Source organism: Notothenia rossii (assembly GCF_949606895.1).
Source record: "Notothenia rossii genome assembly, chromosome: 6".
NCBI classification, from domain to species: domain Eukaryota; kingdom Metazoa; phylum Chordata; class Actinopteri; order Perciformes; family Nototheniidae; genus Notothenia; species Notothenia rossii.
In genome coordinates, this window is record NC_136909.1 from 48,003,397 (window position 1) to 48,019,062 (window position 15,666).

The 15,666-nt window shown below is 43.2% G+C and overlaps 1 protein-coding gene across 1 annotated transcript in view; it reads right to left on the minus strand.

Annotated features, from left to right (window-relative positions):
- The window catches only part of LOC307043286 (protein crumbs homolog 2-like), a 37,254-nt gene extending 34,295 nt beyond the window's left edge, over nucleotides 1-2,959 (minus strand). The window contains exons 1-4 of the mRNA XM_079687646.1: nucleotides 2,691-2,959; nucleotides 1,810-1,949; nucleotides 634-819; nucleotides 420-533 (exon numbers count right to left, since the gene is read on the minus strand). Coding sequence (XP_079543772.1) covers nucleotides 420-533; nucleotides 634-819; nucleotides 1,810-1,949; nucleotides 2,691-2,944 — 694 coding nt within the window. The 5' untranslated portion in view covers nucleotides 2,945-2,959. The remainder of the gene's footprint in view (nucleotides 1-419; nucleotides 534-633; nucleotides 820-1,809; nucleotides 1,950-2,690) is intronic.
- Between the last annotated feature and the right edge of the window lie 12,707 nt (nucleotides 2,960-15,666).

Consider the following 15,666-nt stretch of genomic DNA (forward strand, 5'->3'; position numbering starts at 1 on the left):
GCCATAAGAAAGGTCTAAGGCACTTCCGCACTGGCCTCACATTTTAGACCCTGAGGTCGTAGTATGGGGTGATGAGACAGTAACCATTTTATTCCCTTTTCTTAAACATTGATTCAAAATTCAAATCAAAGGGGACACTCGTTTTCCTTTAACAGCAGTCTGTCACTAAAGTGTTGGTCTGAACAGCCATGTCTTCATTTGCAGTCATGTTCGGCCTCTGTGAGTCAGCATCACATCTGTGCAAGCTCAATTACCACATGCACATGCAGCAACTGATATCAGGGAGTACCTGTCCTGTACTGCAGTCAGTGAGGATAAGTAGTACCAGCGACAGGACACACCTCTGCGGGGGACTCAGGAGGAAGAGCAGTTTGTTTATTAGGAGATAGGAGAAGCAGCAGATAAGAGTGTATTCTTACCTGTGAAGCCGTCTGGACACACACACTGATAAGAGTTGACCAGATCCTGACAGGTTCCCTCATTGAGACATGGGGCAGACTCACACTCGTCCACATCGACTGAGCAGTCGTCTCCTGCCAACAGAACGCATTAATGCGATTCATATTTCCTTGTCACTCAGTCATGAAATAATATTGCAAGACAGTGAAGAGTTCATGTTGGGAACTGTCTTACCAGTGAAGCCCGGCAGACAGCGGCAGATGAAACCGGCGGCCTCTTCATAGCTGAAATTGGCTTTGCTGAATTCAGGCAGGGAGCCATAGTTCAGGATATCTGAGTGCTGGAAACACTTGCCACCATTCTCACAGGGATGATGCTCACACTCATCTGTATCCACCTGGCAGTTCTGCCCCTGGTAACCTGAACACAAATGCACACATAAACACAAGCCCACGTTCAAAGGATAAACCTGTCAAGATTCAATGCCCATAAGTATGTTGAAAGGGTTAATGGTATGATTAAATCTTGTTAACAAAATGTGACTGCCATGATGTATCCCTTTGAACGGAGCTGTTAACTGAAACTCAAAGAGGGAAATGAAACTTGGAAAGACAATGTATAACTTTACTTTAGCAAGTTTAAAAAAAAGTGACTTGGTAATTATTTGGTAGAACTATATTTTTTACAACAAAATATGAGTGGTTTTCAAGTGTTTTTGTGTTGTTGTCTTTGCCACATAACAAATGAAATAATAAAAGCAAGAGAAATTCAGTAATGGCTAATGAGAAAGCTGGCTAAGCATTGGATGTGAAGTGCTATTAGCATGTGAAGTTCGCTAGGTACTTTTTGAGCCTGCATTGTTCAATGGAAATGGACAATGGATGTTGTCCTTTGCTTAGAGCCAGTATACACTTTTTCATCATATTTTATTTGGGTGACGCCTACATCCATTAAATTACTTGTTACGATGACTTCAAGCACACAATACATAAGAATAAAAACCTGAAGATTTAATATATTTTTTTTATATCCACCTGTGATATCTATCAAGGGTACTTATAGGATATGCACACAGCAAAGGGTACACACACACACACACACACACACACACACACACACACACACACACACACACACACACACACACACACACACACACACACACATACACATCCAAATAAGCACATTTGTGACAGCGGCAATCAGACGAGGACTGCTGACATCTGTCGCTGTGTGCTCATACATCACTTTTCATAATTCAACACAACCCTGGAGGATGTAAATCTTTTCTTTTTTTTTACTCTGCATTTTATTACTCGCAAAGCACAGCCCTGCTCTTTAGCCCCCTCCTGCCCTCCAATCTGTTTATGTGTAGGAGAGTATGTTGGTGCCCAGAGTGATGGGATGTACCTGGCCAGCATTGGCACATGTAATGGTTGACCCCCTCCACACAGGTGGCTCCATGCTGGCAGGGGTCTGAAGCACATTCTGGAATATCCTCCTCACAGTGGAGGCCTGCAAAGCCGGTCCCCTCACAGTCACACTCATAGCTGGAACAGAGAATAGAAACAGATTTTGTAATCTGAGTGTCTGTGACATGATACAACATACTATGATCAAGAAAAGAAGATTATCGTTAGCAACCATGAGCTACTGATGATAACAAACCCCCGAGTGTAGTGAAAAGGGCAAGAGTATGTTATTTCTCAAATTTAATTTCTTTCAGAATGTACATATTTTCCCTTAGAATATTCAGAGATGATAGAATATTTAGACACAAACATTTTAGTGGTATGACACTATTCACAACACAGGTTTTTTCCAGGCGATTCATGTTGGAACCTTTTAGTGTTTTTATACAAAATACAACAATTGAATATGTTCTGCTTTATCACCAGGTCATGGAATATAGTTTATCAGATCAGGTATTCTCAGCGCTTGGGGGGTTGAGATTTTTACTGGGAAAGCTTTCAATTGTGAAAATGTTGGGGTTGACATTAATAAAGAAAGAATATGTATTTTAATACAGTGATTCAGCATCCTACTTGTACATTTGTATTTCCTCAAGTGGACTTAATTTATTATCCTTGTACATAGGTAGAATATAAAAATATAGTTGTGTTCTAAATACACTCAAATGCATCCATGTTTTTTTCCACATTACAACTTAATCAAACTGTGGAAATGAAACCATCCGAAGTGCCTGTGAGTGCAGCATCAGCCTACTGTGTCAGCTATCTCAGCTCACTTCAGTTTGGGTGTAATCCAAAGACTGTATGGTGTAATCCCACCTGTTGACCCCATCCAGGCACCGGCCCTCATTCAGACAGGGGGAACTGGCACACTCATCAATGTTGACCTTGCAGTCTTGACCCTGGAAGCCGGCCAAGCACTCACACGTGTACAAGGCGATGTGATCGCGGCAGGTGGCTCCGTTCTGGCAGGGATGTACCTCGCACTCATCGATGTCCACCTCACAATTAACCCCTGCAGGGAACAGAGGGATGGCAGCGGGCCAAGGAGTGAGCTCAGCAACACAACTCATTACCTCAGGACAGGTTCAGAGACAACACTATAACAGGGGAGCTGCCAAAAACTGAGCCGCAGACTTCAGAAACAAACACTAATGTCCCCATACACAGCCATGGAACTCTTGTTCAAGTTAATGGCTCAATCCATTATACTCTGCATAAGAAATGCAAACAAAAAATGTATTATGATTATCATTGAAATATCTTGTGACTTCACTGAATGCTGTCAATTTTTTTTTTGCCAATAATCAAATCTCCTTTCACAAAAGTAACAAATACATGTTGTACCCTCTACTAGGAATTGAAACACCTGCCCCCTCACATTTATTTTCTTGGTCTGCAAGTCAAAAAGTTTAATATATTACTTCAGTGGGGTCAGTACGGAGCCCTGGAGGGTTCATAAAGAGAAAAAAACAAAAAACGAGGCCACGTTTTATTAATTTGTGCGCACTAATTAAAAAAGCGTGGCCTCGTTTTATTTAAATTGAGAAAGTAAATTGAGATATACTTTCTCGTTCGCACAAGATACTTTCTTATGGTTAGACACATCGAACTGCCCGATTATTGCGCCATATTATTAGTTTCATGAAGAGGATGTCCAGTCGCCAGGGAGTGTGTGTGTGTGTGTGTGTGTGTGTGTGTGTGTGTGTGTGTGTGTGTGTGTGTGTGTGTGTGTGTGTGTGTGTGTGTGTGTGTGTGTGTGTGTGTGTGTGTGTGTGTGTGTGTGTGTGTGTGTGTGTGTGTGTGTGTGTGTGTGTGTGTGTGTGTGTGTGTGTGTGAATTTGTTTTCAGAAGATATTATGATAGTGGCGTTCGTTCCGGTGCACTCCGACAGCATTTAGCACTAGCCTACATCGAGATTAAGATTAAACACATTTATTTCATTTGGGAATACACATATGGAGTTAGCCAGATGTGTGTAAATTACTGTTCATGGTCATTTGAAAAGAAATGCCAGTGTCGGACACACACATACACCGAACACACACAGAGAGCTGAGCAGAGAACAAACAGACACACATCATGTAGCATTTCACGTTTCCATAGCAACAACAACTTCCTGTCAACAGCGTAAACTCACCTTCAAAATAAAAGCATCTAAATAAAACAGGAAGTCAATTGAAGTCAATGTTTATTTATATAGCCCAATATCACAAATGTTACATTTGTCTCAGTGGACTTCACAGTTTGTACAGAATATCAGTATGACAATACGACACCCTCTGTCCTTAGACCCTCACATCGTACAAGGAAAAACTTCCAGAGAAAACCCACAGTTTAAAGGGGAACATGGGAGAAACCTCAGGAAGAGCAACAGAGGAGGGATCCCTCTCCCAGGAGAGGGATATTTTTATTTATTTGTTTAATTCTATAATCTCTGGCTTTTTTGGCATCTGTCAGGAATTGAATTTCAAAATAAAAATAACCGGAAACAGACGTAGGCATTTCGAGCAATTACCCAAGATCCTCAGCTATGGTTTAAGCTCGCTAATTGGATGTTTTAGCCGCAATGCATGTTGGGATTTGGTGTTTATATTATATGAAATCGGAAAAACATAAAAAATAATGCTTAATTTCGAGTGTTCTTGCTTTTCTCTTTGAAAGTCATCACTTAACGGCATTGTAATACACGGTTCGGCTGCATTACATATTACAGATCTGCCGTAGTTCTTTATTTATAGAGCCCTGATGAGAAGACCTTTGGAAAAACTGGAAGAAATGCCGCCGAAACTGAATACTTGACTTGGATCATAAATATATCAGCAATTAAAGAACATCTTCAATTTCTCTTCACACAATACGTCTCCTTTCAATATCAACACTAATTTGGCTGACTTTTACATTTGATCTAATTCATAGATAGGTTATATTTACACCATAATGGTGCACAGCTGATATAAAAGGACTTTTAGTTTTTAAAGATATTACTGATTTTCTTTGAATATAAGAATGTAAATACTGAGTCTGAAATAATATAGCAATATGCTGTAAAATGATGTAAAAACATGAACAAAACTACACATCTTCAGATGTTGTACATACTGTACATAAGTGTCCTACACTAATAATAAAAAGTTATTATGACTGTGTGTACCCTGTGTGCGCCGCCTAGTGGTTAAAGCACGTTCTTGAATTATTGTTTTTATGTGTTATATTTGATGAAAAAAATATTAAGAGTACATACTTTCATAGGGGGAAAGTAGAAGGTCAATGACAGAAATATAGAATATAAATAAAACAGTTTAGTGCAGGATGTACAAAGATATTAATAGGAGGAGGTGCAAAACAGAAAAACGAATTAACCTTTATTTAAATGTTAAATAATACTTTAGATTAAGGTCTTCTTTTAAATAAGAAAAAAGCTTTGGGGGTATCAAAAGATAAATATTAAACCTGAAAAGTACTTAACGTCTAATATATTACTTTCCTGCAATGTTAACTATGTTGAAGCACTTATTTTAACTGATATTATACACATTAATTATACTCTATATGTATGTAGATAGTATAAGAAATGGGCATAATTTGAGAGTTTAATGGTGGAGGTATACACACATATTGATAGATGTCTTGTCATTCGTTGCATAACTACACCGTAGTTGTGTATATGATATGTCAATTCTCACAATTCTTATGTCATGTCACGGTTTTAGTTTTGTGTGTCTGGTAATGGGTTTTGTTTTGCTGTTCTTTTCTCCCTGTGTTTTCCTCCCAGTCGTTAGTTTCCCTGGTGTGTCTGATTGTCTGATTGTGTTCACCTGTTGCCCTTGTGCTTCTCCTTCCCTGCCCGGCTGTTTCTCGTCTCGTGATTACCCTTCCCTGTATTTAGTCTTGTCTCTGTGTTCGGTGTGGGTTCATTGTTTGTCTTTCCCTTCATGTCACGCTCCATGTTTGTCCTTGAAGTTTTGGTCCTGGATTATTTACTCGTGCTCCCCTGTTTTGGTAATGCTAAGTTTGTCTCTTGTTTTCTTTTGTCATCGGCTTTTTTTTGTAAATTAAAGCTCGCTTTTTGTTAATACTGCATTTGGGTCCTACCTTTTCCACGCACCCTGACATCAATAAAGAAAATCTTGACATTTTGAAAGGGATGTGCAAAATAGCCATTATACAGTCTTTAATTAACTATTAGTAGAGAATAACGAGTAATGAATATACTTTATTACTCGTTTCCATTCATGTCAATTGCAGATAAATGTTTAGTCTTCTCAAGCACCAACTATCAAATATCTCTCCTGATTGTTGGCACTAGACAATCACCTTCCCTGAATTTTACTCAGGTGTAACTAAAGTCTGATTTAAGAGTTGCTTATATTTCACATCATTAATCAGTATCTGCAAAGTAACTCAAATAAATGTAGTGGAGTAAAAATACCAGGTTAACCTCTGAATTGTAGTGGAGTAGAATTACAAAGTAACAATGAGCTGTCATGTGGGTATATATTAATGCTGCGCATTATGGACACAAGCGATTTTCACCCATTTATTAATTATATGTTTTACATTTGATAACACCAATGTGTTTAATACTGGCAACTTCTAATTGTGGGGAAAACGAAAACGTTCAGTAGAGACGTCCCATAGAACATTTTGCGAAACACAATAGCCAGCATGTGTAGTTCTGGGGGAGCGTTCGATTCCAGTTTTGGATAGTCTGGCGTGGTTTCGTTCCATTTCAAACAGCTGTTTGACGCTCGGCGTAACCTTGGCGCACTGCCACTCCAACATCCAATCCCAGATCTTGAAGATTAATCACAGGTACAGTAATCCTAAACGATAGCTGGGGATTATGGGTAGTGTAGTGTCTTCGGCCATCCTAAACTCAGAAATGTTGAAAATCGCAAAGCAACACGTTCTCACTCCCAACCCGTCACATATTGACGGTCGGTCAGGGCCCCTCCCCGTCGCTGTATTACGGACAGGGTACCCCTTGGAAGTCAGTTTTCAACGGGCAGGGCGTCCCATTGACTTGCATAGAGCTCCCTGAACGTTGGTAATAGAGGAGTTGGGATCGCGGCGAAATGCTCGCCGCTGATCCATTCTCACAGCGTTTATCAACCTTTTTCTTACTCAATATCAAGCCACACTTATTGTTTTTACTTCTTTATTTTAATTGAATAATGTAGGACTTTTGTTGCCGTCAGTTATGGGGAGAGTAGGGGCTCAGAAAACTGAAATCTGTGTTGTTTCATCGTTTTTTCCTTCTAATTTTGTATTCTTTTCTAAACCACACACTGTTATTTACTCAACAATAACACATAATTATCCTTGTGTTTATTTATTTGTTTGATTAATAAACACAAGGTGGAGTCCGTCAGGTTGCTTTAGAGAATGTTACACCCGGAAGTAAGTATTCTCTCCGCTTCGCTTGACAAACCCTGTGATAGTCCTCAAGCTCTGTGATTGTATGTTTGAGTGTGCGCCGAGGGTTACGCCCGTGACGCCGAGCGTCGAACAACTATTTGAAATGGGATGGAACCACGGCAGACTGTCCAAAACTGGATTGAACGGGTCCACCCCGTCCCCCCCTCCACCCCGTCCCCAGAACTACACATGCTGGCTATTGTGTGTTTTGCAACATGCTCTATGGCACGTCTCTACTGGGAATTGTAGTTTTAAAAGACGTTTTCGTATTTCCCATGATAAGAAGTTGCCAGTATTAAACTGTGTACATCCCTGGAGGTTTAGGGGATAGGAAACACTCAAATTTAAAACATATAATTAATAAATGGGTGAAAATTGCTTGTGCCCATAATGGGCAGCATTAATATATACCCACATGACAGCTAAGGTCAGAAGAGCTTTATTTAACAGCTGGTCTTATGTCTGTGACCCCTCCTTCTTATTCAAAATAAGACCTTAACCTAAAGTATTCTTTAATGTTTAAATAAAGCCTTATTAGTTTGCCTGTCTGTGTCTCCTATTAATATCTAATAATAAAAATAATACATTTCAATAACGTGCTTTAACCACCAGGTGTCCCTTTCAATCAGCTGTGCACCGTTATGGTGTACATATACCCAGGGATGCACATAACTTTCTCAGTGAGGTACTCAGATGAGTACCTGGAGTCAGTGTTTGGTACTCCAACTTCTGGCTCCACTCAAAGTTATTTGATGAAGCCCCATGTATCGCGAACGTCAACGGCTGTTTTAGCGCAGTTCTCCAGTGAAGGGGCGGGGGGGAGTCTCCCTCCGCAGCCGGTTGGTGTAGTTTCGGCACAATACCGTTGTACAGACCGACGTTAACAGCAGCCCTGTCTGTGCACACGGAGACCGACTCTGTCGTCCGGTGATCTAACCGCCCTCTGGAAAAGCTTCACAAGTACGTCGGTACGCAAATGCGCTTTGTGACACAAGTGACGGTACGCATTTCAGATTAATGCCGCGCATGCGTACCTGCGTACCAGTTATGTGCACCCCTGCATATACCAATATACCGATTGGATCAAATATAAAAGTCAGCCGAATTAGTATCGATACTACAAGGAGACGTATTGTGTGAAGAGAAATTGAAGATTTTGTTTGATTGCTGATATATTTATGATCCACGTCACATATTCAGTTTCAGCGGCAGTTATTCCTGTTTGTCTAGAAGTCTTCTCATCAGGGCTCTATAAATAGCGAACTACGGCAGATATGTAATATTTAATGCAGCCGAACCGTGTATTACAATGCCTTTATGAGATGACCTTCAAAGAGAAAAGCAAGCAAACTCGGAATAAAGTATTATTATTTTTTTTTAAATGCTTTCGGATTTCACATCAACAGGAAGTCCGGTTAACTATAATGTCTGTGCGCAACAATACCCCAACCCATAGATCAGCGGGTGAATAATAATCACCACATTACACACATCCCTTCACATTTAAATTTAAATTTACATTAAAGTATTTCGTGAGGCCTTCTAAAATGTTTTTAAATATAATTAGGGTTGTAGTTGAAGAGTTTGTATATTATTGCGTTGCGCAATCGCACAACGGCACGTCCATTAATTCCACAACCACACACATGGATTAACATCGATTTAATATATTAATGTAGCCTTTGTTTCTGCTAAAAGAGGTGTCGACCAGCTGGGGCAACAAGAAAATCTGCGAAATCGAGTGTGACTATTAAAAAATAAATAATTATTATATTAATATTGACAATAACAACCGATCGCCGGGGTAGCATTTGCCGGGGAGCGTTCTCATGGCGTCTATTATCAATGCTATGGGAGGTCTATGAAGGTCTATGGGACGCCCTGCCCGTTGAAAACTGACCTCCATGGGGTACCCTGTACGTAATAGAGTGACGGGGAGGGGCCCTGACCGTCCGTCAATATGTGACGGGTTGGGAGTGAGGACGTGTTGCGCAATGATGCTCGAAATGTCCCTTTGTCTGTTTCCAGTTATTTTATTTTGAAATTCAGTTCCTGACGGACGCCAAAAAAGCCAGAGATTATGGAATTAAACAAATAAATAAAAACAAGGTTAATTGTGTGTTATTGGTGAGTAAATAAGAGTGTGTTATTTCGAAAAGAATAACAAATTAGAAGGAAAAAAAGATTTAAAAAAATACAGATTTCAGTATTCTGAGGCTCTGAGCCCCATTTCTTTTCCTCACAGACGACAAAAAAAGTCCGACATTATACAATAATCGTGGCTTGATATTGAGAAAGAACATGGTTTTTATGAACCCCACAGCTTCCGGTCTTCCAAGAGCCGAACGGACAAAAATACGTGCTGCAGGCACGAAACATACTACCAATAGAAATACATTGCTTTTAAAATCATTCTGTGTGACACGAAAAAAAGGGGAAAATCGTGTTGGTGAACACGAATCAATAGATTAAATGTCGTGACTATAACACGAAATGCCATGAGACTGGGTTGAGCTGAGTTACTTTCTAAAATGCGGAGCTTCTATGGCTATGATTCCCGCCTCCAACCTAACAACTATACTACATTTAACACATGTATCGGTACCAGTAAAGGATGTACGGGAATAACCAAACATGAGACAGGTAGAGCAGGAAATAGCACCGGAGGGTGGGGAAAGAGCCATGGCTAGCTATCAAGCTAAAGTAGCTACCATTAGCAAACCCGAAAAGAGTGTAGGCAACTGTGCAGTTACAGTCTCTAAGAAAAGGAGAGTTGTGAGTGCTTAAGCTGTAGTGTGATTACAACGCCAGGCAGTTGCCGTGATCAAGAGTTTTAAAACGATCGATTTAAGTTAAGATAATATAAGCTATCAGCAGCAGAACAGGCACACAGGATACCCGGAGGTGACAACAACAACCGGAAGTTGCAACACGCTTACCGCAATCGTGAGGTTCCGTGTACTGTAGCACAATTATGTGCTGAACTTAACCTGAAGATAATTATATATTTAATAATGTATTTATGCTGTATTTCTTCTTAAATGTCTTTTGCTTTTAATCTGTAAAGCACTTTGAATCGCCATGTGCTGAAAAGTGCTATATAAATAAAATTGCCTTTCCTTGCCTTGAAGACATATACAACTGCAACAAAAGTAACAAAAACAACGTAATATCCTTTTCAGTTTCACAGAACACAAATTGGGTTATTTACACATCATGCGCCCTGGTGACCGGACATCTCCTTCGTAAAACGAGTAATAGGGGGAATAATCGGGCAGTTCGATGTGTGTAGAAGTGTGTGTGTGTGTGTGTGTGTGTGTGTGTGTGTGTGTGTGTGTGTGTGTGTGTGTGTGTGTGTGTGTGTGTGTGTGTGTGTGTGTGTGTGTGTGTGTGTGTGTGTGTGTGTGTGTGTGTGTGTGTGAGAAACGTAGTAGCCTCGATCTCTATTCAGCTGTTCTAATGAAGGTAAACACAGTGAAGGCGCTGCGTAAAAGACACAGCTCTCTGATACTGATACTGATACTGATACAGATACTGTGAGAGTCACGGACATTCATTCATAGATCAAGGCAGACTGGTTCACAAACTCTCCTGTTTTGCGAATCCGGTGCTTAAACAAATAGCTCTACACCACCAAGTTTGAAATATATCTCAAATAATGTATGCAGTGCCATTTCCCCACATCAATGAGGTTAAATTGTTAACATAGGTTCAGGAGAATGGCCACGCCTAAAACTCCGCCTCGAACCACGGCCACCCCTATTTATATCCGGCAAAACTTCCGGCCACTGCTTGTCTCCATCCTTTCAACCCACCCTCCCTCTCCCTTCTAACCATACAGTTCCCCTTCCGACTCACACCGAGCGATACATCCATCCATCCCTTCTTCCCTCCCTCCCCTCAACATCCCTACATCCCACATCCCTCATACCTCATCCCCACATACCTCATCCCTCATCCCCCCATCCCTCATCCCTACATCCCTCATCCCTACATCCCTCATCCCTACAGCCCTTCATCCCTACATCCCTCATCCTTCCATCCCTCATCCCTACATCCCTCATCCCTACATCCCTCATCCCTACAGCCCTCCATCCCTCCATCCCTCCATCCCTCATCCCTCATACTTCCATCCCTCATCCCTACATCCCTCATTCCTACATCCCTCATCCCCACATCCCTCATCCCTCCATCCCTCATCCCTCCATCCCTACATCCCTCATCCCTACATCCCTACATCCCTCCGTCCCTCATCCCTACATCCCTACATCCCTCATCCCCACATCCCTCATCCCTACATCCCTCATCCCCACATCCCTCATCCCTACATCTCTCATCCCTCCATCCCTCATCCCTACATCCCTACATCCCTAAATCCCTCATCCCACATCCCTACATCCCTCATCCCTACATCCCTCATCCCCACATCCCTCATCCCTACATCCCTCATTCCCACATCCCTCATCCCCACACCCCTCATCCCTCATCCCTACATCCCTCATCCCTACATCCCTACATCCCTCATCCCTACATCCCTCATCCCTACATCCCTCATCCCTACATCCCTCCATCCCTCATCCCCACATCCCTCATCCCTACATCCCCCATCCCTCCATCCCTCATCCCTACATCCCCAAATCCCTCATCCCTACATCCCTCATCCCTACATCCCCACATCCCTCATCCCCACATCCCTCATCCCTCATCCCTACATCCCTCATCCTTACATCCCTCATCCCGACATCCCTCATCCCCACACCCCTCATCCCTCATCCCGACATCCCTCATCCCTACATCCCTCATCCCTACATCCCTCATCCCTCCTTCCCTCATCCCTACATCCCTCCATCCCTCATCCCTACATCCCTCATCCCTACATCCCTCATACCTTATCCCTACATCCCTCCATCCCTCATCCCCACATCCCTCATCCCTACATCCTCCATCCCTCCATCCGTCAATCCCTCATCCCTACATCCCGACATCCCTCATCCCTACACCCCCACATCCCTCATCCCTACATCCCTCATCCCTACATCCCTCATCCCCACATCCCTCATCCCCAATCCCTCCATCCCTCATCCCTCCATCCCTCATCCCTACATCCCTCATCCCTACATCCCTCATCGCTCCATCCCTCATCCCTACATCCCTCATCCCTCATCCCTCATCCCTACATCCCTACATCCCTCATCCCTCATCCCTACATCCCTCCATCCCTCATCCCCACATCCCTCATCCCTACATCCCCCATCCCTCCATCCCTCATCCCTACATCCCCACATCCCTCATCCCTACATCCCTCATCCCTACATCCCCACATCCCTCATCCCCACACCCCTCATCCCTCATCCCTACATCCCTCATCACTACATCCCTCATCCCTACATCCCTCATCCCTCCTTCCCTCATCCCTACATCCCTCATCCCTCATCCCTCATCCCTACATCCCTCCATCCCTCATCCCCACATCCCTCATCCCTCATCCCTACATCCCCCATCCGTCCATCCCTCATCCCTACATCCCCACATCCCTCATCCCTACATCCCTCATCCCTAAATCCCTCATCCCTACATCCATACATCCCTCATCCCTACATCCCTACATCCCTACATCCCTACATCCCTCATCCCTCATCCTTCCATCCCTCATCCCTACATCCCTCATCCCTCATCCCTACATCCCTCATCCCCACGTCCCTCATCCCTACATCCCTCATCCCCACATCCCTCATCCCCACATCCCTCATCCCTACATCCCTCATCCAAACATCCCTCATCCCTACATCCCTCATCCCTACATCCCTCATCCCTACATCCCCACATCCCTCATCCCTACATCACCCATCCCTCCATCCATCCATCCCTCATCCCTACATCCCCACATCCCTCATCCCTACACCCCCACATCCCTCATCCCCACATCCCTCATCCCCACATCCCTCATCCCTACATCCCTCATCCCTACATCCCTCATCCCTATATCCCTCATTCCTACATCCCTCATTCCTACATCCATACATCCCTCATCCCTACATCCCTCATCCCTACATCCCTCATCCCTACATCCCTCATCCTTCCATCCCTCATCCCTACATCCCTCATCCCTACATCCCTCATCCCTCATCCCCACGTCCCTCATCCCTACATCCCTCATCCCCACATCCCTCATCCCTACATCCCTCATCCCTACATCCCTCATCCACACATCCCTCATCCCTACATCCCTCATCCCTCATCCCTACATCCCTCATCCCTACATCCCTCATCCCTACATCCATACATCCCTCATCCCTACATCCCTCATCCCTACATCCCTACATCCCTCATCCCTACATCCCTACATCCCTCATCCCTACATCCCTCATCCCTCATCCCTACATTCCACATCCCTCATCCCTACATCCCTCATCCCTACATCCCTCATCCATACATCCCTACATCCCTACATCCCTCATCCCTTCATCCCTACATCCCTCATCCCTCATCCATACATCCCTACATCCCTCATCCCTACATCCATACATCCCTCATCCCTACATCCCTACATCCTACATCCCTCATCCCTCCATCCCTCATCCCTCATCCCTCCATCCCTCATCCCTCCATCCCTACATCCCTCCATCCCTCATCCCTTCATCCCAACATCCTCTGCCCGTCAACCTTTTATATTTAAACTGTGCATATTTATATACTGTATATACTAACATTTTAATTCCAGGTATCGTCTGGGGGCTCGTAATCAGCCCATGCAGATCATGCCGGAGACGGAACCCCAACTCTGAGTCTCCCACTGCACGGACCACAGCTCGTCCTCCTAGATCAGGGGTGGGGAACCTTTTTCCTCTCAAGGGCCATTTCAATTTTTTCAACATCCTCCGAGGGCAGTACAAATGATTGACCTCTGCTTAAAAGTACTAAAATCACAGCCCATTAATTTGGCCTTTCTTTCATACTGTGCAAAGAAAAAGCAACCTCTTAATCCAGATATCTTACCATGACTCGCGCATGCATTCACGTGCACGGTTGTGGCATGACCACCAAAACAGAAAGATATTGGACACAAGATATGTGCAAATGTATTTAGTTCCCTATCCACCTGGACATGATTTAAGTGTGGGGGGGGGGGGGGGGGGGGGGGGACACCTAACCTCCTCTAGGGGGGTCCGAGGGTCATGCTCCCCTGGGAAGATTTTTTTTTTAAATGTTGAAGTTAAAAGCATCAATCTGGTGCACTTTGAGAGCAACACTAGGAGATCTATGGATACATCTCTCAACACCCATATGAAACAGACCTGTAAGCATATTTACTTTTTCTTTATGGATATTTTACAAATCACTCCCCTTTCAAACTGTATTCTTGTTTTTTTTTCGTTTTCTTTTTGCTACTCTCATAGTATTTTATAACCGTTTACTTTATTCTCTTATAACTATAGTGATCATATAAAGATGTGCCTTTACCTCACTGGTTGGAGAAAGCTTCTTATATTTGTTAGCATAGCTAGCTAACCAGATGCTAATAACAACAAAGTTATTGACTGTATGACAGATGAACAGATCGCCACTGGGCTTACAACTAACGACACAGCCACGCAAAAACTGCAGCATGTGTACGGCTCCTTATCGGTACTGCTTGGAGGTGCTGGAGTTGCGTTCTGGTGCTCTCCGTCAGAACTGCACCCCTGTCAGACGAGCCATGTACCACGTGATGACACGTTAGGCTCGTGTTGTGTTCAAGGACCCTGACCTTGGCCAGGAAAAACAGGCCCTCTCTTTGTTTAATTTGTTTGCGGTCTAGATTTCTTTACATTTTTTCTTTTTTGCGTGTGTTTATAAATTACCTCGAGGGCCGTACCAAATGGTCTCGCGGGCCCGGGGTCCGGAGGTTCCCCACCCCTGTCCTAGATCATCCCTTCACCCCCCTCATATCATTCACATGTTACTTCAATAAACTTACAAACATCACATGTTGTGGCGTGGTTCCTGCTAGTGAAACATAACACTGGCATTCTCTGCAATGAAACGGTTGTCTCCTCTGCGCTCCACTTCCTACTTGGCGCACGAGAAAGTATCTTGTGCGAACGAGAAAGTATATTGTGCGCATGTTAAATTAATAAAACGTGTCCTCGTTTTATTTATTTTTTCTCTCTATGAACCCTCCAAGGCTCCGTAGGTCAGGGTCAGAGAAAGATCATAGTTATGGAAAATAAAGTATGGCTACAGTATGATTATGGAAGGAATGGAAATGTTTAGGAACATGTGGATTATTTACATAATATGATCATATTTGTATAATTACAATGATATTGATATTACAGTTTTAGATATTAGGGTTATCATCAATACCATTTGCGGCTCTCATTGGTTAATGTAA